This window comes from Uranotaenia lowii, chromosome 3 (genome assembly GCF_029784155.1).
Source record: "Uranotaenia lowii strain MFRU-FL chromosome 3, ASM2978415v1, whole genome shotgun sequence".
Classification (NCBI taxonomy): Eukaryota; Metazoa; Arthropoda; class Insecta; order Diptera; family Culicidae; genus Uranotaenia; species Uranotaenia lowii.
The window spans coordinates 316,100,164-316,125,970 of NC_073693.1; the positions used below are offsets into that span (position 1 = coordinate 316,100,164).

The 25,807-nt window shown below is 32.8% G+C and overlaps 1 protein-coding gene across 1 annotated transcript in view; it reads left to right on the forward strand.

The window, feature by feature from the left end:
• LOC129753762 (dipeptidase 1-like) overlaps positions 1 to 25,769 on the forward strand; it is a 53,985-nt gene extending 28,216 nt beyond the window's left edge. Inside the window, exons 5-8 of the mRNA XM_055749610.1 lie at positions 6,964 to 7,183; positions 9,574 to 9,649; positions 18,081 to 18,219; positions 22,588 to 25,769. Of these exons, the coding sequence (XP_055605585.1) occupies positions 6,964 to 7,183; positions 9,574 to 9,649; positions 18,081 to 18,219; positions 22,588 to 22,695 (543 nt within the window). The 3' untranslated portion in view covers positions 22,696 to 25,769. The remainder of the gene's footprint in view (positions 1 to 6,963; positions 7,184 to 9,573; positions 9,650 to 18,080; positions 18,220 to 22,587) is intronic.
• The last annotated feature ends 38 nt before the right edge of the window (positions 25,770 to 25,807 follow it).

A 25,807-nucleotide genomic window follows, 5' to 3' on the forward strand; every position in this document is an offset into this window, starting at 1 on the left:
TATTCAGCAGTCTTTGAAATGGAAGATACAGATGGAGTTGCATCTACCACCACATTTTAGTAGGCCAAGCAAGTCTCACTTGGTCTACCCGTGATGAAAAAAATTTAGTATGTGATAAAAATGCTTCGGAATTAAAATTCTACTCACTCACTATGAGATATGTTTCATTTAGTTTATTTCAGACATATGCCATGCGGTTGGGCTGGGAAAACAATGCCAGCGATGAGATAGCTTGTTAGTGCCGGTCCGGCATAAAATTTTATGCCGAAAATTCAATCTCCAGGGAAGGTCATTTTTGGAGTAGAATGTAATTTGTAGGTGAAGTTTAATATTAGTTACATATTTGTTACATTAACATAAAACAGATAATGAGCCGGGTATCAAACATAAATTTATTCAATAAGGTATACAAAAATTTCTTTGGGTCTGAGATTTAGATTTCTGTTAATCCATTTCTCAACTCGTTCTTGGTCTAAAAATAAAGCTTTCACAGAATTGCATCTCAGATAAAATTCTGTTCAGAAGTTGTTCACAAGAAGATTTTTACTAAGTTTTTTTTAATTTTTCAGGAAATAAGGCCGGAACCAATTTCAAATCCTTCTTTTGTAACTCGGAGATGGAAGATCGCGAGAGGGAGGGGGGGATAGGCGGTTTATAATAAAAAATATATAATGCTTAAAACAAATAAATGCAATGTATGCAGCAAACTTGCATACTATTTAATCGCTCAAAACCTATAAATCAAGTAATTTTTTATCGAAAAATTAAAAAAAAATCAGGAATACACAAGGTTGATAATTAACACCCGTCTTCCAAAATATGTTTAATGATTTTGTTACCTTGAATTTACATAAAACACTTAAAACTTTATTTATTCCACCCTTGGTTTTTTTGGAAATTTCGAAAGGGGAGAGGGGTGTCATTAAAAGAAATAGATATATGTTTCAGCCAAACTTGATCTCAAAAGGTATTTAAAAATAAGTATAAACAAACATGTCAGAAAATTGGCTCGCCTCTGTTGGAATTTGGTGATATTCATTTTACGACAATGGACACTTAATATGCGTTCACAAATTTAAACTTATTTTTAATTGCAAATTTTGAATTGCACAATTGCATAAACTTAACAATTTTAAAATTTGAAACCAACTATTTAAACATCAAATTACATTCATGAAATACTTATTTAACATATCAACAAGCTTGTAGCCAAGTGACAAATGCTTACCACTTTTTATAGTCAACATAATTATAAAAAAAAATTAAACTAAGTATGCATTGGTTTATTACTAAGCACTTTGATAATTCAAAAAAAAAAAAGTCATTATAAGTTTTATGCTGATATGAAACATTCTTCAAAAAAAAATCTCTCAATTTTGTTCAATGTTTTATGTCCTTGTAAATATTCACCTCCACATTTGAAAGAGTTTTGATTAAACAAAGCAACCGATTCAAACTTTTTTCCAGGAGCACATAATTTACCTACATGAACTTATTTTTAAATTTGTGATTAATTTGGGTGTCCTGAATCCAAATTTCAATTACTAGTTTTTTCTCTATCAGATCTTCTTTTTGAATCACTTTTGAAAATAGTTAGACAGCATTTTAAAAAATAGAAATAGAAATTTTGACTCCTGCGAATAACGAGTAGGAGTATTCTTTGGTTTTCTTAAACCAACGCTGTAAAATATGAAGAAAATTACCGGTTTTTTAAAGTAATTTTAAAGCAAATTGAATTTTGGATATTAGAAAACAGAAATCCACAACAATTTTCAGTCTTCAAAAAAAATTTTAAAATTGAAGAAACTTTATAAATCAACTTTGATTCTGAAGTTTTGCAAAATATTAATGTTTGATTATATGGAGGAAAACAAAAACATTCAAAATCAAATTTTTGGCTGTCATGTTGTCTTGTTGGTAGTTTCCAATGATTGATTTATTCAGATTCGATTTATTTTCAAACAAATGAAAATATATCAACCGAACTAGATTTAAAAAATCCAAATCTGACAAAAGTTTCTAGTTGAAAAAATTTCTTTGCATCTTAATGAAAATTTTAATAATTTTTCAAACAAATTTTCCCAATTCAACAGTGCCATTAAATATTATTTTTTTTCAATTTTTTTAAGATAAGTTTGTTTATGTTCCTGTGTTCTAGATTTTTGTGTTCTAAAAACATAATTTACTTAGAAACCATTTATGCTAAAATTAATAAAAGAAAAAAAATATCAAATTTTGATGAACGACTAAGTGAATTTAGAGTTTCAATCTCGACACAGATTCTACTACAGTTTAAAAAAATTATTCTCACTTATTGATTTTAAAAGACTGTAAATGAAATATATTTAAAGAATGTACATGAATAGCGCTATCAGAAGTTATTTACAACCGAAGTTAGTACATGTATTTTAAGTGCAGTCCTTAGTCTCGAATATCGAATTTTATTCAAATAACAATATTAAACTCACTTAGGTTTTTAGATTGCCCGAATGTTTTCACTTGATTTGCAAAATCAAAGAAAAATTTAAATTACGTAATCAAAATTATGTTTTTTGCATCCAAAACAATTTTTTTGAACATACTTTATCCTTATAAACTGATTAATGTGATTCGATTAAAAAAATCAATGTTTAAAGTTTTTTTTCCTCCTGATTTCTATTGAAGAGTTACCAAATTTACCAGTATACAGCCCAGATTTTGGGTTTCAAGATAAAATGGACGGATTGGCCGTGGACAAGCGTGAAAAATATCTGGTAAGCTAAAACTTTTTTCATTTCCAACTGTCTGGTTCCAATTTTTTTTAAAGAAAATCAGAAATTTTTTACGGTCATCGGATGCTGGAATCTGTACCCAGTTCATTATTTTTGATTTCCAGTTCAGTCCAGTTCGGATCTTGGTTTTGCTTTTTATCCTGAATTTAGATCCGTTTTCTACTTACGAAAATCATCATACCGGAAAATTGAAGGAAAATATTTAAAATTACAAACCATTTGAAAGATTCGACTTTTAAATCTTTACTTTTAATTCATATAATAAATTGATACGTAAAAAAGTTCCAAAATGGTAATAAAGAATTGAAATATCAGAGTTCAAACTCACTAGTTAAATTACGAATAAAAAATTAAAGGAATTCAACATAAGACATGCATAAGCCAAATCAGAGATTTGTAGTTAAGGATTTTGCTATAAAATATCCATTTCTATTCATGATTATTAGGAATTTGTTCGAAATTTAGATTCAGGTTACGATTTTAAATAAGGAATGCATAATTTTTATTCAGGTATAAAACGCAAAATTCAAATTCGGAATTAAAATTCCAAATTTCCCTAAATAAACACAAATCAGGTGAAAACCACTATCAAGACAAAAGATCTGAATTTATTTTCAAGATTGAATTGTTTTGAAAAAAAAAAATTATTTATATTTTCACAATATTTGGTACATTTTACTAACATTTTTATTTTAAATGAGGCCTTCAAGATTCCTCATTTTTTCGAAAGCTTAAAAAACTAAAAAATCTTAGGACTTATTTCCAAAAGTAATGATTTAAAATAACTAACTTTTAGTTTCATGGGATTGAACCCGATTATTGAGATACTCTTAGTACCACTTTTTTATATTATTCTACTTGTATGCATTTTTTTTTAACAAAAATGAATGTCAAACCAAACCCCCCTCCATGAGGCGGTTCTTCCTACGGCCCTGGTGCACAATGTAAACTTAATTAGTATTTGTTTTGTCTTTTCAGCATTTAAAACAAGAACTTAATTCCATTTTTTTAATTTAATCAGCTACCTAATGATTATGATAATCACCTTGTCAATACATACTTTACGTTTTCAATGGTGAATTGAACATGTTTCATGATAAATATATGAAGACAACATTGTGAACTGCAAAGACATAACCTATTAGTTTGATTACTTGAAGAACCAAATACCTATAAAAATGATGAAAGTAAGAGAATTTAGCAATATCACGCTTAAAACTAAATTTAATACATTTATAATTTAATGTTTTGAATAAATTCTCCTGAATTCAAAATGGATGTTTTCCCTTGATCGAGGATTGAAATTTCAATTATTCAATAAATGATTTTTTTCAATTCATGTATTAATTCTGACATGATCTTAAATTTATTTTGGAATAAGGATTTGATGTTTTTTTAGTTTTGTTTTATTTAAAATGTTAGGTATTTGTGCACTGATTTTTATGTCCGAAGATTAATATTCTTGTTTTATTGAAATTTGAACTCGCATTCGATATCTAGTGTTTCACAAAATTTTGACTTCAGATTTGTGAACTAAACTGCTTGAAATTTATTTTCAAAAAAAATTTCCAATTCAGAATAAATAACATCTATAAGAACAATTTACTCATGACTACAGGAAAAAGTATTGATCTTGTTAAAAACGCAGGTTTCAGTGGTGGAATAGAGTTATCTTTATTCATGTTTCGTCTATGAGGTCATTAGATTACAACTATATTAATTAGTGATAGCTACTTGTAACTTCCACATCTTATATTCCCTAACCGGGAAAGTACTCATTTCTCAATGAGTACTTTGATATACTTACCCAGAATATTTGGCAACACTGTTGTATTACCACGAACCCAATTTATGTTGTCTCGCTTAACCGTGTGATGATGTAAACATTTATACCGCGTTTATCATCATCACCTGTCATCAGCTATCATTGATCTATTGTTCTCGATCGCGAATTGAACAACAAGCAAGAGGAACCAAAACAAACTGTTTTGGTTTCGCTCGTGGCAGCAGAAGTTTGTTGCTGTGCCGCTGCGTTGCTGCTGTTCCGGAGGAAGCCGTAAGTTTCAACACCTCCCATCAATTCGTAAATTGAGAATGCTCAACAGCTTCTCGTACCTCGCCTTTGGTAACGCCTTCGTGAACGCATCAGCTGGCTGATCCTCAGTAGAGATGTGTCTCAAAGAAAGCTGGCCGCTTCTTACGATCTCCCTGATGAATGCATACTTCACATCCAAATGCTTCATCCGCTGATGGGTTTGCGCCTCTTCCAGGTACTGGGTGCATGAGATGTTGTACTCCATCGAAGTGAAATGAGTGCTAACCACAGCCAATTCACTTAGGAAGTTTGTTAACCACAAACCTTCCTTCACCGCATATCACAAGGCTCCAGTCGATGACGTTTCGTTGACCACGAAATAAGATTCTCGAAATGGATCCGAGTTTGAGTATCTGCGGTATACCAACGCCATATTGGTCATACGTCGAAGGTATCGCAGAACCAGGCTTCCGAAAAGTACAGCTTTGCTATGACAGCTTTTTTCCTGCCAAACAAACTGTCTCGGTTTTCCTTACCACTCGGTTCGCTGCTGTACCGTCGGAAACGAACCGAAATGCTTCGGCTACATCGCACACGTGCGAGAACCCAGGCTGTATCTGAACAATCGGCTCAAAGTATGCGTTGCCGAAAATTTTGTGCTTAAAGCTGTAGCGAACCCAACCGACAGTTCGGTTTTCATCTCTTCATGCCTCCTGTTTCGAAAATAATTTCATCCTAACTGTCGGCTGCAGGGCGTGACAGTTTTTGCAGGACTGTCACGGGTGACTATTGTGCCCATACCGTACCCATGCCCTATAGTATGCGCTGCTGCTCGGTTCGAATAAATCGAGCCATCGAGCTGCAGCATACGACCGAGGTGTAACGCGATGTGTGGTGCCGGTGCAGGTTAGGCGAAAAGGGAAGGGGGGGGGGGGGGGGGTGATTGGGGTGATCACCACCCGCAGTAGCTTCAAGCAAAAGGAAAATTCATACGTTTGTTCGAAATTAACTCGGCCCGAGCGAATCTCGGCTACTGTCGGACGGAGTTAGTAGTACTGTCATGCGAAATTCAACGCATTGAAAACTGTCACGAAGATATTCCCAAAACTGTCACGAAGCTTACAAAAATTTAATACCCACGAACAAACTCTCGCATAAGGTAAAACAAGGCATCGCTGTACATCGCACAACCGCTCCTTTTAAAACTGTCGGGGAAGAAATATTCGGGAAGCTTTCATCGAGGTGCACGTGCGATGTTTGCAAGAGTACTGTCGTTCGCCAGTACTTTTCAGAAGCCTGCGCAGAACACGCTTCAGGCCTAGCCAATGCCTATCCGCCGAGCTGACCTGGTATTTGCTAAGTGCGCTAACCGCAGCACTGATATTCTGGTGACTACAATCAACCGATCAAATCGCTGAACGGCTGCTCAGCCCGAATCTCGTTCTCTTTCATGGCTGCGGTGGTCTTCCGGAAAAACAGTCCCTTTGGCCCTTGAGCTTGCTGACGATTCGAAGTAGCTCTACCTCATCATCAGTGGCTACGTTAGCCACGTAGCGTTGATTAGCTTCTCCTGTCCGCTGACTACGTCTCTGGGCCGGTTCGGGATTGACGGAATCTTGATCATCATCGTCATCTTCGTCATTGCTACCTTTGAAGTCGCTCTCTTTTCGCACCCTACGCTGACGGGCATCGGAATCGCGAATCTTGCGTTGACTCTGGTGGCTTATAACCTCAGCGTGCGATCGTACAACATATCTTGAGTGTTGTGTTCTAGTAACCATAGAAAAGCATCCTTTTGTAGTTAACAAAGTCCTCTCTCGGTGGCTCCGAGAATTAGCCTGATTTTGATCGGCAGCACTCGTCCTAAATGCCGCAAAAATCAAGAAGTGGTTTAAATTGCTGGCAACTAAACGTCGCATGAACCACCTCCTCCCCCGGAACAATTTCCAAATATCGAAGACAAGCTCGCGCATGCTAACCACAGCGCAGCTTAAAAGCATGAGAACGGTCTTCTCGAATGGCAGCTTCATAGACTTTCGTCCCGCTGCTTCAACGCTTCGAGCGCTCCAAAAAGCCTGCGAGCAACGTTCAGCAGCATGAGCCCGATCTGGTTCTGATGCGTTGCTGAAATTGCTGGCTGACCAATCCTGGTCACAGATCCCGAGAGTCCTCCTCCCGGCCGTCGGAAATGAAGAGTGTGTCGGCATCGAGAGTGACTCTCTCGGAACCCGACTTCCCGGCTTCGAACTCCAGTGGCACCTTCTGGCTGACCTGAAGCATCTCGTGGCCTCTGCGCTGACGATCCTCTGCACTGGTGGTTTTCTGCGATTGGATCAGCTCATAACTGCTGACCACAGCGCACAACCACAGCTTGAGAGTAACCCTCTCGGCTATCAGCTCCACCCAATTTTTCCGGGGTGGACATACCGACCTTCGCGCTGAACCATCTCGGTTGCGGATCCTGGGACTCCTCCCGGCCGTCGGATGTGAGCTCACGCTTGCTAACCGCAACGTGTCTCGTGACGGCATCGAAAGTAACCCTCTTGGTCCACGAACCTCCATGGACTCGACCTCTGGCGGAACCTCCTGGCTGGCCTGGGACATCTCGCTGACTGGTATCTGCGCTGGCGATCCTTTGGCTGCTGGCTGGCTCTCTCCGGTGGTCCTCTGACTCGTCTCTGGGCTAGTTTGGCCCTCTGCGCTGGCTGTTGCAGAACTTGCTAACCGCAAGTCGAATACACTTGAGAGTACCCCTCTCACTAACTCATAATTTTCCAATCCAGACGTATCTGGGCCCATAACCTGTTAAAAACGCAGGTTTCAGTGGTGGAATAGAGTTATCTTTATTCACGTTTCGTCTATGAGGTCATTAGATTCCAACTATATTAATTAGCGACAGCTAATTGTCACTTCCACATCTTATATTTCCTTACCGGGAAAGTACTCATTTCTCAATGAGTACTTTGATATTCTTACCCAGAATATCTGGCAACACTGTTGTATTACCACGAACCCAATTTATGTTGTCTTGCTTAACCGTGTGATGATGTAAACATTTATACCGCGCTTATCATCATCACCTGTGATCAGCTATCATTGATCTATTGTCCTCGATTGCGAATTGAACAACAAGCAAGAGGAACCAAAACAAACTGTTTTGATTTCGCTCGTGGCAGCAGAAGTTTGTTGCTCTGCCGCTGTGCTGCTGCTGTTCCGGAGGAAACCGTAAGTTTCAACAGATTTGAATATTTGGGACTGAATATTCTTGAATCTTTACATTAAAATTTAATCCATCTTTAATCTTATTCTAATCTTCTATCCGTCTATAATCTTTCAATTCTTAAATATTCTTCCTCAAAGAATATAAATTTCACCGATATAGCCGATAAAATAATTTCATAAAAACAAATTTACGGTGATTAACTCTTCATTTGAAAAAAATTAATATTTGCTGAAGTCTGTGTCATGGTCATAAGAAGAAAAATAGTTTTAAAACCAATTTTTTTTTATTTGTTGAGCATTTTTAGTATTGTTTTTTTTTCTAGCAAAATTTGAATTCTAAACCATCTCCCCCTCATGAGCTTCAAACGGGTCAGCAAAGGGATATAAATAAATGTAAAAAAAATGTTTCAAGATGATAACGTCAAACACTTTTCCATATCTGAATTTATATCTGCAGAAATTTTCAGGTTTTGGGAGTTTCACTTCAATACAACTTTGACAGAATGCATACCAAATATTTCAACAAAAGAACTGAAAGCTAGTAAAACGAAAACTTTAGAACATATTTCTCGTAATCCTTTATTAAACACTGTGATCCCTTTGACTCATTTAAATTTTGTTGGTTTTGTATCAGATTTGCAATAGAAAAATAAATTTAATGAGACATTTTTTGGCTTGAGACTTAAATGTTCGCACTGCACTCATTACATTCTCAAAGAATATAAATAAGACTTTATGCTATTTCCACGATATTCGAATTTCACGCCTAACAATTTTTTAAATTTTACCTAACAATATTTATTTTCGTTTGATTTCTGCATGTTAAAAAAGTTTATCTTATTGTTGTTGAATATTTATGTCATTGAGTTGCGAATTTTTACTGCGCAACATAAATTGTTTTTCCCAACTTCATTTCAATGAAGTTTTTTCGCATTCTCTAATATGAATTTGGTACCTCTTAACACAAATTGAAATAATCTAATAAACAAAAGTCGGAGACCCACCTGTTTATCATTCCATAAAGCAAACCGAAACAAGTCAACCGCCATTTATTTTTCCCTTCCTGTAGGGGGCTTTGTTCTACTGATCGTCGCCGAGACGCTTTTCTCCATTATTAACAAATTGTTTTTAATTAAGGGCTCAATTTTTAATTAAATTACTTGTTTCTCTTTCCATCCATTTTGTCTCGCCCGTCGTGGAAATCATCGGTGGCGCCGCTCATTTACTTGATCGTCTCGTCCTGTTCACCTCCCTCTTTGGGGGCCAATTTGCGACGAACTGATGCCAACTTTCTGCGGTCTGTCCTCGGCCGCCCCTTCCGGAAAATTTCGTCACCATCTTGCTGCTGCTGCTCATCAACCGTGGGGCGATATCTCGGCCTGAATTTACTGGATGGCTGCCTGGCTCACCTTGGCGACAAAACGACGATGAATAATCGAAACCGACAAAAACTACCTTCTTCGTCTGCTTCCGGGACATCCTAACGAAATACCAACCCTCAAAACCAACCAACAAAAAAACCTTGGGTATAAAATCCCGAACCAGCTCACATCAATCATATCCGGGATGTGGCAGGAGTGGACCACGTCGGAATCGGAGCCGGATACGATGGCGTTAATCTGTAAGTAATTGGATTCGGTTTATCAAGAGTCCTTTCCCGTTTTTTTTTCGTTTGGGCACTAGGCCCTCCTTTCGCTCGTTGTCTCGCCGTTTGAAGGATCAAATTGCTTACTTATGTTCTCTTCAAGGGGGATTTCGAAGACCGCATTAATCTTGGAATTAATTATCATTAAGTGAAGAAATAGATGGCCATCCTGTTTCATGTTTTGCGGTGTTTAAAAATAGAGGCAAATTAATTTGGAACGAGCTGCAAATGAGATGCTGGAGCGGAGTGTTTAAATTAATTTCGATGCGTAGCGGAATCATGGAGATGAATCTCAGAACATTTGATTCAGTTTCGAGGGCAGTTTTTGTTTTGCTCAGTGTATAATTAACCAATTTGTTTTTTTAATAATATTTCTGATTCATTCTAAATGACGCAATTAATTATATTTACACATAACAATATTATCCATCATCAACAGTTATTTTGGTACCGAGATTGATAGCTACGTTCACCACTTTCACTATCAAAACAACATATATAAAAAAAACATAGGATTAAACTTTGAAAATCATGAAAGCTTAGTGTAGCTTAGTACAAGATAAAAACCATTTTCGACGGACAAGCCAAATTTGTCCTGCTAATATTTTATTAGATAAATGATTCTTATTTTGAGTAGGTTAAGTGGAAGAAGAACACAGTTGTTAATATAACAGATATAACGGCTCACTGACAAGGACACAGAATTTTAGGAATGTTCACAGATTCCACAGAATTTAAAAATTTTGGACGTTTATTTCAAAAGTCATTTTTCATGCCAATATTTTTTGTGGTAGAAAATTCGTCTGAAAATATGTTTTTTTCGGGAAGTTTTTTGCGGTTATTTAGTAAAAACTACGTATTGATTACCGTTTCCAACGGTTCGATCCTTATGGATCTTCTTCAGGAAAGAATAGATGCCGTTTTCTTGTGAGTGTCCACTAGACTACCCCAAATTTGAATAGGAAATTTCAAGCTTGTGAAATGTTATACGCTGCAGGCTTAACTTGATCCTAGGCCTAGTACAATACTTCAAAAATAGGGTGCTTTTTTCAAGGTGATATTTATCACTGTTAATGGTGCGACAAAATGTTCGAAGCACTGTCTCTCATTAATAGTGATGAATATCACCCTGAAAAAAAGTTACCCCATTTTTGAAGTCTTATAACTATTTTATCTTAACTCAAATCGAAATGCAGTCTTCGGATAAAATATTTGCCATAGTTTAGGCTTTAAGAAAAACTGTTTTTAAAGAAATCGGTCGAAGGGGACAAAAGTTATAAATGAAAAACTAGATTTTCGTGTTCCTCCCGAACAAAATGTCTCAAAATCCCAAACAAACTTTAGGCCAGTGTTCCGAAAATCACTCGGAAAAAACGCTCATGATCGATTTCTAGTTGGAAACATTCAAGGCCGAATGCTGCTGCTTGTAGTTCCCTAGAGAGTCGGCAGAGCGACAATGTGAAGTCAATGTAAACAAGATTCAAAAGCGAGAGCAGATTCGCATTAAAGTCTATCTCTCAAGCTCACTACCTGGTGTATCAGAAGTGATTGAGACCCTTACTGATACAAAATCCATTTCGAAAATCCACTCACTCACTCACTCAAACTCAATCATCGGTTCATACTGCCTGCGTACTTTCTGCCTTAGTGGCAGATACATATGTACATACATACTGCCTGTGTGTTTGAATGGCTATTTTAGTCCTCCCCAACAACAGCAACAACTAAGCAAGATGCATCAGGCAGACAGCATCCGATCATCGATCAGTAAATGAATGAGTGAGTGAGTGAGTGAGCAAGAAAAGTTATTGAGTGAAAAAAGAAACTGAAAATCAGGTAGCTTCTCAATCAGTTGAGAATTCCAACTGGAGAAGGAACGTCTCTCTTTCAAATTTTATTTCTTTGATTCTCGGAGCAGCGCTGTCGAACACAATCTTTGCCCTGTTGGGAGATAATCCAACCGACAATTAAGGTTTTGCTTTCGCTGTTGAAAACGTTTCAGTGTCTCTCATGAGAATTGAGTGATTTTCGGAACACTACTTTAGGCTCGTTGAGCGACCCCTTCCCGTGATCCGATCTGGCCCAAATTTGGCATGAGACCTTGTACTAGGCCTAGGATCAATTCAAGCCTTCAGCACATAACTTTTTCAAACGTCGGGTCATTTGGGGCACTCTAGTGTCGACTCGCCCGGTCGTGTATAGCTGATTTATGATTGGGTATATATGTTTGCGTGTAAAAAAATCCGCTTGTATAGTGTTTTTGAAATTAATTTTACACTTTTCACTTATCCACACACAAAATAACGAAAAAACAAAATAAGTGAAAAGTTAAGACTGTGAAGTTCGATGCTGTGGAAAACAAATCGCAAAAACACTAGATAAACGTATTTTTATCCGCAAACATCTGTTCGCAATCAAAACACAGCCGAGTCGACACTTACAAGAAAACAGCATCTTTTCGTGTCTGAATAAGATCCAATAAGGATCGAAACGTTGGAAACGTAAATAAATTTGTAATTTTTGCTCAAAACAAGACTGCAAGCCGGGAAAAACTTCCCGAAAAACATGTCAATATTAATTTTAGATAATTCTTAAGATTTTCTCAAGTAAAATGTAAAAAAGACGCAATTTGACATGACTCTTGAACGAAATTGACGAAAAAAGCATCACAGAAAACCATCACTGAATTTTCGGGTAAAATCACAGAAAGTCAGAATTTTTTCGTCAAAACACAGAATTTTTTTCGGAAACCTTGCTCACCGACACGGCTTGAACGATTGAACCTGAAGAAGTGGAGATTGCGAGTTCAAGTTCTGTCGGTAGATCGCTGTATTTTTTTCGAAAAAATAATGATATTTATAGCTGATATTCTTCCTCCACCTGATTATCATGTTTCTTCAAAAATTTCCATCCTCTTTGAAAACTTGAAAGTCGACGAACTTGGAAGTCAAAGAATAGGTATGTGTTTTAGAGTAATTGAAAGCCAGATTAAGCCTTTGAGAGCCGGGGAAATTTATCTCGGAGGGCCCCTAAGAATCAATTTTTCATATGCTGTCCCAGTGAATACTAAATATTTTAAAAACACAAAGGAACAGGAGTTGAGTTTAGTATTTTGCCAGGAATCGCAAAATTTATAATTTAAATGAGAAGTTATCATCGGCTTCATACGGTTCCTGGAGAAGAGCACAGAAAATGGTAGAAAATCGAGTAATTCAAATAAAAAGTTGTTTTTTGTTTTTACTCTTGGAATGTGAAAAGCCGTAAATAATAAGTTTATTGAATTATTTTTATTTTGAAGTATTTCAGAATCAGTATTATAAAACCTAGACAAAATTTTTTTGAAAAGTCAAAAAATGCCAACGGCAATGTTCTGCTCCAAAATAAAAATTTTTAATTTCTTATCAATTTTTGATGAACTGCCAACATGCTTTTAAAGAAACAGGACTAAAGCCAAAAGCTAGAAATCTTATACCAAGTCTACAATTGTCCTACAGTTTTTTTTATTTTCTCCCTTGTTGAAATTAAGTCCCGAATATCGAATTTCAATAACATTTGAATAAGCTTGTCAAATTTCCCAGATTTTGCCCTATTTTTTGCAAAATGAGACAAAATTTTGTAAAATTTGCAATCTTGTATAAAAAAAATTCGAATATTTAGATACGCCTTGAGGAAGGCCAAGATCAAAGCCGTAACAAATTGTTAATTTTTAATTTTTTTTATTTAACTAAAATTCCAATTAAATTTAACAAAAAAAAATTACTTTAGGAATCATGTATTTTGCGCCCCAATTTGTTGGCGGGAATTTTATCAAAATGAAATGAACGTTTTTTTTTCGGAAGTCTGAAAACGGTTGACTGATGTATGTTTTTCGAAAAAAAATCACAATATTTAGATTCTTTTTCTTTTAAAAATAAAAACGAATAGTTTGGATATTGAGGGATTCGCACAGCTCAGATACCAACTGGAAAAATCTGGAAAGCTTAGGTCTTAATTATTCCACATTTTGTGGTCCCAAATTTTTTTGTGATCCAATTTATTGATCTTAAATTTCAATTATGATCATCATTCGGTTTTAATTTCAAACATTAACTTATTGCATATTTCATATTAGAAACTCACAATTCCGGAAAGTAAAAAGTCAATATTTAAAACTAAATACCATTTTTTAGATTTTCATCTGAAAGTTTTAATTTTGATTCTTATGCAGATTCGGAACTTCAAAAAGTTTCTTAGCTCACAATTTTCATGTAGATTCACAAGTCGAATTTTGAATTATTTACTTAAAAACGAATTCATATTGAAAGCCGAAAATACAAAATCCAAATTAGACATTTCTGGTTGAGGATTCCGATTAAAAAATTGTTTTTGGTTCATATCAATATGAATTCTTATCTAAAACTTAGATTCAAAAATTGATTTCAAATACAAAATTCAAATTTTTAACTCAGGTTCAACGACAGGATCCAGATAAGAAATTAAAATTAAAAACTTAGATTCGGATCTAGCTCGAAGTTAAGTTTTTTAATCAAGATTAAAATATCAATGGAAGAATTTCATAAATAATTCAAATTTAAGGAAGATCGTAACTACAAAATTCAGATTCGGGATTCAAAATTAAAATTCAACATTAAATTAGAGTCAATTTGGAAAAGCAATCTAAAAGAAATTTCAAATATGTATAATTGAATAAACAAAAATCGGAATCATTTTGAAGATTTCCTTAAAAAAAATTATCAATATATTTATATTATAATTTTTTTTTATAGAATTCTTATTATAAATTCAATCATTAGTGTTAAATTTTTTATGGTCAAAGAACTTGTCCTTTAACTTCAAGAGATAATTCTGCTGGAATTAAATTCTATTTGTTTGTTGTTTAACATTATTTGTATTGCAAATTCTTCAAATACACTAAGGTTTTTTTTACGCGGGGTTTCGTGCCGCGTAAAAGAGTCCACGTTAAAAAAACCGCGTTAATTCGAAAATCCGCGGAAAAAAAAAACCGCGTTAATTCAAAAATCTGCGTAAAAAAACCTCGTTAATTCGAAAATCCGCGTAAAAAAACCCCGTAATTCGAAAATCCCCATAAAAAAAGCGTAAAAACCATGATTATTTAAAAATTTGCATACAATGATCGTTTATTTTTAAGATATAAAAACAAAATCAATTAGATAAATAGAATAGTGAGGCTTATTTGACATTGTGGAATTCAGATAGTCTCATGTCTCATGTCTCATGCCTTGTGTCTCACGTCTCATGTCTCAGGTCTCGTGGCTAAGGTCTCATGTCTCATGTCTCAGGTCTCATGTCTCATGTCTCGTGTCTCATGTCTCATGTCTCATGTCTCATGTCTCATGTCTCATGTCTCATGTCTCATATCTAATGTCTCAAGTCTCAGGTCTCAGATCTCATGTCTCGTTTTTCAAATCTCAGGTCACATATTTCAGGTCTCATATCTAAGGTCTCAGGTCTCAAGTCTCAGGTCTCAAGTCACAGGTCTCATGCCTCAAGTCTCATGTTTCGTGTCTCAGATCTCAGGTCTCAAATTTCAGGTCTCATTTTCAAGATCTCAAATTTCAGGTATCATGTCTCAGATCTCAGGTCTCAAGTCTTAAGTCGCAGGTCTCAGGTCTCAGGTCTCATGTTTCACGTTCTAAGTTTCAGAGCTAAGATTTTCCCAACTACAAAAAGATTCTAAGTGTTTTCCTTTGAAAAAGTCTTCGAATACTTTCTCTCAAAAACCGTGTAATTCGCGAAATCCGTGTAAAAAAAAACCGTGTTAATTCGAAAATCCGCGTAAAAAATACCGTGTAAAAAAAACCCGTAAAAAAACCTCAGTGTACAAAGTTTCAAACTGAAGTCCTTTATTTTAATAGAGTTAACAAGAGTAGAAAATATATCTGATTTGAACCGCGAACCTTATCGCTCAATGTTATTTGAATATATTTGATAAATTTTCACAAATGTTTTAAAAGGTTATCTTTGTGGTTAAACAGAATTAGCGCAAAACTTACTTTTTTGAGTGAATTGAAAAAAAAAATCTGTAAAATAAAACTTTTAAGATTCTTTATTTGTATTTTAAAAGTTTCATATAAAACTTGCCTTAGATTTGCTCTCTTAAGTAAAGATTTTAAATAAATACTAACTATCAATGTAAAATAACTCAAACTTGAATAACTATATAGAACCTATGTATGTATATATATTTTTTTACTATTGTTTATGCATAAATTCTTCAAGCGAAAATATTATAGGACAAGTTTGTCCTCAAAGCTCACCTTCTCTAAATTTGAATAACATCCGTCATATCCGAATAATATCCAGATATTTTGGATGAAATTCTGAAATATTTATAATAAAGCCGTTAGTATTCCAAGAAGAAATTAATTTTTAAACGTGTCCTTGTCGTTTTTTTCAAGCAATTTTCAAAACATTAATTTGGATACTATTAAACATAACTCTTTTGATAAAATGCATATTCCACACAAATAACAGCAAAGTTTAAAGTTTATGAAATTTATCGTTTTACTGTGCGAAACGTTTATACAGAATGAAAAAGAGGAGATAATTTTCTTTATTCCATCTATTCTGTGCTGAAAATCTTGTATCGAAAACTGATGATAACTGGTTTTTTTTAAATATTGACAAATTTTGGGAAAAAGTTGTAGTTTAAGCCGTAAAACCGTTATATTTTTTTCAATGTGGTGAAAAATTTTCATGTTGAAACCATAATGACTAACTTGTTGGGAATTTCTAAAATATATTCTATATTAAACAAATTAGAAAGAGTGATGTGTTTTTCATTGTTGAGAAGGCATTCCAGATTCCCCGAATTTATTTACAAGACATGCATGTGTTATTAAAATGAAATGGACAAGTAAAGCAAACTACGGTCCAGCTCAAACAGAAAACTCAGTTCGACCCTTTTTTAAACTAGCTTTATCCAAATTGTTTTATTTTCGGACTTTGAAAATTCATTTGAAAATTTTAGGTGTTTCTCGTCACTTTGGTATACATTTTTCCGAATAACCACCGGATTCTGCTTAGGTTTGACAAGATTTAACATAAGCATTTCAGGTTATCGATCTGTGTGATTGATTGCAATGCTGAACGAAAATCAGAGAGAAATCAAAGGCTTTGCATTTACTGATGCAGTCAAACTACTAAAGATGGCTTTACTTCGATCACCTGATTCCTTACTTTAAAAAATTAAGGACAAACATGTTTGGCACATGGGACGCAGCGGAATCTTGCAGATGAAGAATTCCTAGGACTGGGTCAGCCGGAAAAAGCTGGTCCGTCATAATGTTACTTATTGAGCTAAAATTTTAAGGTAAGCAACGAGAAATACTACTCACATCGAAAAAAGATTGAATATCTTTCGCAACCCGTTTATGCGTTTGGGCTAAGTTTTGATGCTCGCGATGTTTGATTGCTTACTTAATTATTTGTATTTTAAATTTTAAGAAACGTTTTGAGTTCTATAACATTAATTCAAGAGTAGTGAAAATCATTTTCAATAATCAACCACAACTTTCAACGCATAAGCCCTGTGATGAATAACACGAAAAATCCAGGTGACTTCAAACGATGAAGTGCGATAATCGTGGCTCCAGAAAATATTTGAAACTGTTGGAGAAAGTTCCATTTTTCCATTTGCATCCTCGCAATCAGCCACTGCTTCAGCAATTCAACCAGAACTACCCCATGTAAATCTGTAGAAATTGGAATATTAACTGTTTCATTTAAAGTCGTGGCTCCAGAGAGCGTCAATATTCATGATTTTCGTTCAACAATTCAGAATGGAAACATTGACACAAATTGGCCTATTGACATAAATTGTAGATGTCAGTAATCACACGTCAAAAGTTAGATTTAACTAACCAGAAGAATGTCAAAACTCTACTTTTCGACATGCTCTGAAAAAGAGTAGCGAAAAGCGGAGTATCGTTGGCAACTTCAATATCTTAGAAATATGTTTTGATTATATGATTGACATACATATCTCAATCCAAATATGTATGTATAATCGTAGAACCTCTACAAAAGCATATTTTCACATAGGTTGTTGACATGTGTGCGAGTTTTATTTGTGTATTTTTGCATATATACGGCTGTTAACTGGCCTCATAGTTCTTGAAGAGACATTTAAAAGACATGAATTCGTTAATAATCTCAGCCCATAATCACATTCTCCCATTTTATTACCCTCATCCAAATTTGATTTTCTAATTATAATCTTTTATCGAAATCCCGTAGCAAATCTATAACTTCTAACTTCTAACGATGTTTACCCTCTCTTAATTTATTTTCACCAATCAACTTCGAACGGAATAAACCCATCAAAATCATCGATTGATGACCGCTAACAAACATCCGCTGATAATGCCGACGACGTCGATGACAGGGTCCCGCAAGGTTTGGAGGACGTTTCCCGCTATCCGTACCTGCTGGCCGAGCTGCTCGAATCGGAAAAATGGACCGAGGACGATATCGCCAAGCTGGCGGGGAGAAATTTAATTAGAGTTTTCAAACAAGTCGAACAGGTGGGTTTTGATGATGGCTTTAGGAGAACCCAGACAGCTGGAAAAATAAACCAAAAAAAAAGGATGTCACTTTCTGTTTTTTTTGTCCGAGGTTTGCTTTTCAGCTTTCGGTCATTGTTAGCTGATGCAGTTATAATTGATATTATATTTGATTATTAAACGGGAGACACAATGATCCACAAGAGAGTTTTTAATTGAAAATTTGTTGAAATTGTTTATCAGTATTCAATTAGTTTCAAACAATGGTTTCAATCAAGAAAGGTTGTTTGTGCAAGTTTTTTTTTAAAGAAATGATTGACAACCCCTTGTTGAAATAATCAATAATAATTCCTGTTTTTTATTCAGGCAATACTGATGATGATGACAGAAGTTGAGTCATAGATATCAATCAATCAAAGATATGACATTTTTGACATTTTCGACATTTGTGACGTTTTTGACATTTTTGACATTTTTGACAATTTTGACATTTTTGACATTTTTGACATTTTTGACATTTTTGACATTTTTGACATTTTTGACAGTTTTGACATTTTTGACATTTTTGACATTTTTGACATTTTTGACATTTTTGACCTTTTTGACATTTTTGACATTTTTGACATTTTTGACATTTTTGACATTTTTGACATTTTTGACATTTTTGGCATTTTTGACATTTTTGACATTTTTGACATTTTTGACAATTTTTGACATTTTTGACATTTTTGACATTTATGACATTTTTGACATTTTTGACATTTTTGACATTTTTGACATTTTTGACATTTTTGACATTTTTGACATTTTTGACATTTTTGACATTTTTGACATTTTTGACATTTTTGACATTTTTGACATTTTTGACATTTTTGACATTTTTGACATTGTTGACATTTTTGACATTTTTGACATTTTTGACATTTTTGACATTTTTGACATTTTTGACATTTTTGACATTTTTGACATTTTTTACATTTTTTACATTTTTTACATTTTTTACATTTTTTACATTTTTTACATTTTTTACATTTTTTACATTTTTTACATTTTTTACATTTTTTACATTTTTGACATTTTTGACATTTTTGAGTTTTTGGACATTTTGGACATTTTGAACATTTTTGACAATTTGGACATTTTCGACATTTTTGACAATTTTGACATTTTTAACATTTTTGACATTTTTGACATTTGTGACATTTTTGACATTTTTGACATTTTTGACATTTTTGACATTTTTGACATTTTTGACATTTTTGACATTTTTGACATTTTTGACATTTTTGACATTTTTGACATTTTGGACATTTTGCACATTTTTGTCATTTTTGATATTTTTGACATTTTTGACATTTTTGACATTTTAAACATTTTTGACATTTTTGACATTTTGACATTTTTGACATTTTTGACATTTTTGACATTTTTGACATTTTTGACATTTTTGACATTTTTGACATTTTTGACATTTTTTACATTTTTTACATTTTTGACATTTTTGAGATTTTTGACATTTTTGACATTTTTGACATTTTTGACATTTTTGACATTTTTGACATTTTTGACTTTTTTGACTTTTTTGACTTTTTTGACATTTTTGACATTTTTGACATTTTTGACATTTTTGACATTTTTGATATTTTTGACATTTTTGACATTTTTGACATTTTTGACATTTTTGACATTTTTGACATTTTTGACATTTTTGACATTTTTGACATTTTTGACATTTTTGACATTTTTGACATTTTTGACATTTTTGACATTTTTGACATTTTTGACATTTTTGACATTTTCGAAATTTTTGACATTTTTGACATTTTTGACTTTTTTGACTTTTTTGACATTTTTGACATTTTTGACATTTTTGACATTTTTGACATTTTTGACATTTTTGACATTTTTGACATTTTTGACATTTTTGACATTTTTGACATTTTTGACATTTTTGACATTTTTGACATTTTTGACATTTTTGACATTTTTGACATTTTTGACATTTTTGACATTTTTGACATTTTTGACATTTTTGACATTTTTGACATTTTTGACATTTTTGACATTTTTGACATTTTTGACATTTTTGACATTTTTGACATTTTTGACATTTTTGACATTTTTGACATTTTTGACATTTTTGACATTTTTGACATTTTGACATTTTTGACATTTTGACATTTTTGACATTTTTGACATTTTTGACATTTTTGACATTTTTGACATTTTTGACATTTTTGACATTTTTGACATTTTTGACATTTTTGACATTTTTGACATTTTTGACATTTTTGACATTTTTGACATTTTTGACATTTTTGACATTTTTGACATTTTTGACATTTTTGACATTTTTGACATTTTTGACATTTTTGACATTTTTGACATTTTTGACATTTTTGACATTTTTGACATTTTTGACATTTTTGACATTTTTGACATTTTTGACATTTTTGACATTTTTGACATTTTTGACATTTTTGACATTTTTGACATTTTTGACATTTTTGACATTTTTGACATTTTTGACATTTTTGACATTTTTGACATTTTTGACATTTTTGACATTTTTGACATTTTTGACATTTTTGACATTTTTGACATTTTTGACATTTTTGACATTTTTGACATTTTTGACATTTTTGACATTTTTGACATTTTTGACATTTTTGACATTTTTGACATTTTTGACATTTTTGATATTTTTGTCATTTTTGACATTTTTGACATTTAAGACATTTAAGACATTTCAGACATTTTAGATATTTTTGACATTTTTGACATTTTTGACATTTTTGACATTTTTGACAATTTTTGAAATTTTTGACATTTTTGACATTTTTGACATTTTTGACATTTTTGACATTTTTGACATTTTTGACATTTTTGACATTTTTGACATTTTTGACATTTTTGACATTTTTGACATTTTTGACATTTTTGACATAATTGAAATTTTTGACATTTTTTTCATTTTTGACTTTTTTGACATTTTCTACATTTTTGACATTTTTGACATTTTTGACAATTTTGACATTTTTTGACATTTTTGACATTTTTGACATTTTTGACATTTTTGACATTTTTGACATTTTTGACATTTCTGACATTTTTGACATTTTTGACATTTTTGACATTTTTGACATTTTTGACATTTTTGACATTTTTGACATTTTTGACATTTTTGACATTTTTGACATTTTTGACATTTTTGACATTTTTGACATTTTTGACATTTTTGACATTTTTGACATTTTTGACATTTTTGACATTTTTGACATTTTTGACATTTTTGACATTTTTGACATTTTTGACATTTTTGACATTTTTGACATTTTTGACATTTTTGACATTTTTGACATTTTTGACATTTTTGACATTTTTGACATTTTTGACATTTATGACAATTTTGACATTTTTGACATTTTTGACATTTTTTTACATTTTTGACATTTTTAACATTTTTGACATTTTTGACATTTTTGACATTTTTGACATTTTTGACATTTTTGACATTTTTGACATTTTTGACATTTTTTACATTTTTTACATTTTTGACATTTTTGACATTTTTGACATTTTTGACATTTTTGACATTTTTGACATTTTTGACATTTTTGACATTTTTGACATGTTTGACATTTTTGACATTTTTGACATTTTTGACATTTTTGAAATTTTTGACATTTTTGACATTTTTGACATTTTTGACATTTTTGACATTTTTGACATTTTTGACATTTTTGACATTTTAGACATTTTTGACATTTTTGACATTTTTGACTTTTTTGACGTTTATGGCATTTTCGACATTTTTGACATTTATGACATTTTTGTCATTTTTGATATTTTTGACATTTTTGACATTTTTGACATTTTTGACATTTTTGACATTTTTGACATTTTTGACATTTTTGACATTTTTGACATTTTTGACATTTTTGACATTTTTGACATTTTTGACATTTTTGACATTTTTGACATTTTTGACATTTATGACATTTTTGACATTTTTGACATTTTTGAAATTTTTGACATTTTTGACATTTTTGACATTTTTGACATTTTTGACATTTTTGACATTTTTGACATTTTTGACATTTTTGACGTTTTTGACATTTTTGACATTTTTGACATTTTTGACATTTTTGACATTTTTGATATTTTTGACATTTTTGACATTTTTGACATTTTTGACATTTTTGACATTTTTGACATTTTTGACATTTTTGACATTTTTGACATTTTTGTCATTTTTGACATTTTTGACATTTTTGACATTTTTGACATTTTTGACATTTTTGACATTTTTGACATTTTTGATATTTTTGACATTTTTGAAATTTTTGACATTTTTGAAATTTTTAAAATTGATTCTTTTTTCATCAGGTACGCGACCAGTTGGAGGCCCAGGGCATGCTCCCAATTGACCAATCCATCCCACCGGAGGACATCCTGGGGAGATCTTACTGTCGCTACTCGGGACCAAGAACGTGACGCAAACGGAGCTTCCCGGTGCCCTTTATGGACGTGCTTTTCACCACGGCAGTTTCCAGAACGGTCACGGCCATCACCACGAGCACAGAACAGCAACAATTAGATCCAAAGCACATTGCAGGTGTCTTCGGGACAGGTAATAGTTAAGCTTGAAAATTCTTGGAGCGGTAAGCCATCGAAGTAAAAATTAGGAAATGGTGTGGGAGAAATTTTACCATCTGCACAATTTGTACACTTCCACAAAATGAATCTCAACACACGTCATTGAAAGTAGATTATCAAATTCAAACGGTACGATCCCCAAAGATCTCGAGAAAGTAAAGTTATATACGGATTCGGTAGGACGGAGAAACCAAAAAGTCTAGATAAATAAAAAGAGTTAGCATATCACACAGCTTGATCGTAACGATCTATTTACGGTCGAATGAAGAGGTATTACTACAAATTTTATTTTATTTCTTATATTTACCGAGTAATGACTCAAGAGAGTAAGTATTTTCTTGAAATTAACAATTTTCATCTCCGCACACGTATATATTTTTCTACCGAACAATAACTGAACTTTCACTCGAAACAAACAGCAAGGCAAAAAAGCAAATTTACAGGAATCCGACGAATGCATGGAAAATGCGGAGCGTGTTTAAAAAAACGAAAATAAATTCTAAATTTAAACTGTTTTAGGCTTAGTTGTAAAAACGAAAATAAACGATAAAAATTGATTAGAAAAAACCAAAATCACATACAAAAATCTTATCAATAGATGTGTAGAGTTTATCGAAATGTTACATACTGTCCCACATAAAAAAGAAACAAAATCAAAAAATCGTTTAAAAATAATCAATCACGAAAAATACATGTGCAAAAAATGGAAAACCGATCGTGACACGAACTCAGAACACGTGCCAGGGTTTTTGAGTGATAGTTCCGAGTAATAAAATTAAAAAATAATCTAAACCCTTTAGCAAACGGAAAAACCAAAGTGTAAATAGAACTGTCGTTCCCCCCTGCCATAGTTTTAAGTTAACACCGGTACTGGTAAGAAGGAAAAATTGTTAAAAACATTTTGTCCTTCACAAGTTTTCAGAAAATAGATCATCATCACATCATTTCTGAACACAAAAACAATTCGACAGAATACAAACGTTACAATCATAAACATTTAAAAACACTGTGCCACAGTTTGAATAGTAAGAATAATAACGGAGAGAATGCGCCCGATGTTTGGTTCATTGTTTTTATTTTCGTTTATTCAACAGTTTAAAAAGACATCTAATTATTTTAATAACTTAAAAATCTGTTTTTTTTGTTTGAAGAAATGATTAAAATTGCCAGGGTTTTAACGTGAAAGGTTTTGTCCACACGATCGCAAAAATGAGGTTAAAATTCAAAAACTGGTCTTATGTTAATGAATATCTTTTTAAAATTTAGTAGAGAAGAACTTCTTTTTATAGGGGTTCAACAGTTCGTTTGATGTAAAAAATATCATGTAAATTACAATTTGATCTAGCAGTTGCGTCAAACAACGTCTTCGACGTTTTCACTTCAACCAAAATACTTTGTTACACTTCAAACAGAATCCTAACCCAGATAGTCAATCCAGGACCTCTGTATGTTAAATCCCGATCCTGCGTCCTGATCTTAATTTGCATGCTGTATTCCTATCCTTATCATGATCCAAAATCTCTAAAACTATGATTCAGGACTTAGGTTGAGATCCTAAATCATAAATTTAGACAATGATCCTGATTCGAATCGTGAATCCTTATGACCACCCTCGTTCCGGATGCTGAATTTTTATCGTGATTCAGGACCCTGGATCCTAATTCTAACCCTTTGAACTTGATCCCAAATCCTGATTTATATCCTGGAATCTGGATTTCAAGCTCCGATCCAGGATGCTGATTCTTGATTCTGAAAGTTTAAACTTTTACAACTTTTTTCACCCACTGAACCAGGCACCTCATTCCAGATACTCGATCCTCATTCTTAATGTTTGATCTTTTTAACCGATCTTGGATTTATTTTCCAAATCCTGGTTGTGATTTTGGTTCATCATCTTTTGTCATAATTCTCATCCAGATCCTGATTCGGATGTTGGTCCCCAACCTGATCCAGGGGTCTGATATGTATTCCATGTTCAGATCTGAATCCTGATCCGGAACATAGATGCTGGTTGTGGATCTTGAATCCGTATTTTTATGCTAGATATTGATTTTGATACCGGATTTTAGTTGCACGATTCTGATTTTCTAGGGATTCTACTTTTAGATGCTTAGTGAGACAGAACCTAAAAAGCTTGGACGAAACCTCATTTTTTTATTTAATACTTTATGTTTGAATTTTTGAAAACCAGATTGATTGAGCATCTCATATCTCTTTTTTTTTAAATTTGATGATACCTATAAAGCTATATGAAATAAAATTGATTCAAGATAAACGTTAACCAAATATTTCAAATTCTTGAAACTTTTCAATTTTCATAAAATGGATTTTTGCAAATTTCAAACATCTCTAAGTAAAGTTTTTCAGTTAAATTCCACGTCGAACTACAAGTTTCAACTTTTTGAAGAAAAAAAAAGTTGCTGCTTATATATACTAATGAAGAAATAATTCAACTTATTGTGAGACATATTTTTGATGTTTATCATGAAATTAAAAAAAAAAACTCAGGAACTCGCATTCGGAATGAGAGCCTTCTGTTAAGTGTGAGATCTTAGTGAGTGAATTAATACCTCCCTACTTATAATTATTTACTTAAATAACTCAACAAGTAGATTTAAGTTTTTATTAAATTTTCAAGTTTAAAATTTTTTGCAGAAACTTTTAGAAATGTTCAGTGAGATGAGTAGTTAGTCATCTACATCAGTAGAAGATTCACAGATATTAGTTTCAATGGCAAGAATTTGCGCATATGATCTCGAATCTCGAAAGGTATTGAAAAAAAAAAACAGATTTATAAAAGTCAGAAAAGAGCTACATTTCTTGTGTTTTTTTTAACTTTAAAATTCTTTGACACTGAATAACGGCTAATGAAAGGTCGTAGAAAAATGGTTGATTTTATTTTTATTTTGAGCACAAGGTAACAAATAAAAAAAATCAGTTTAGTTCAGTA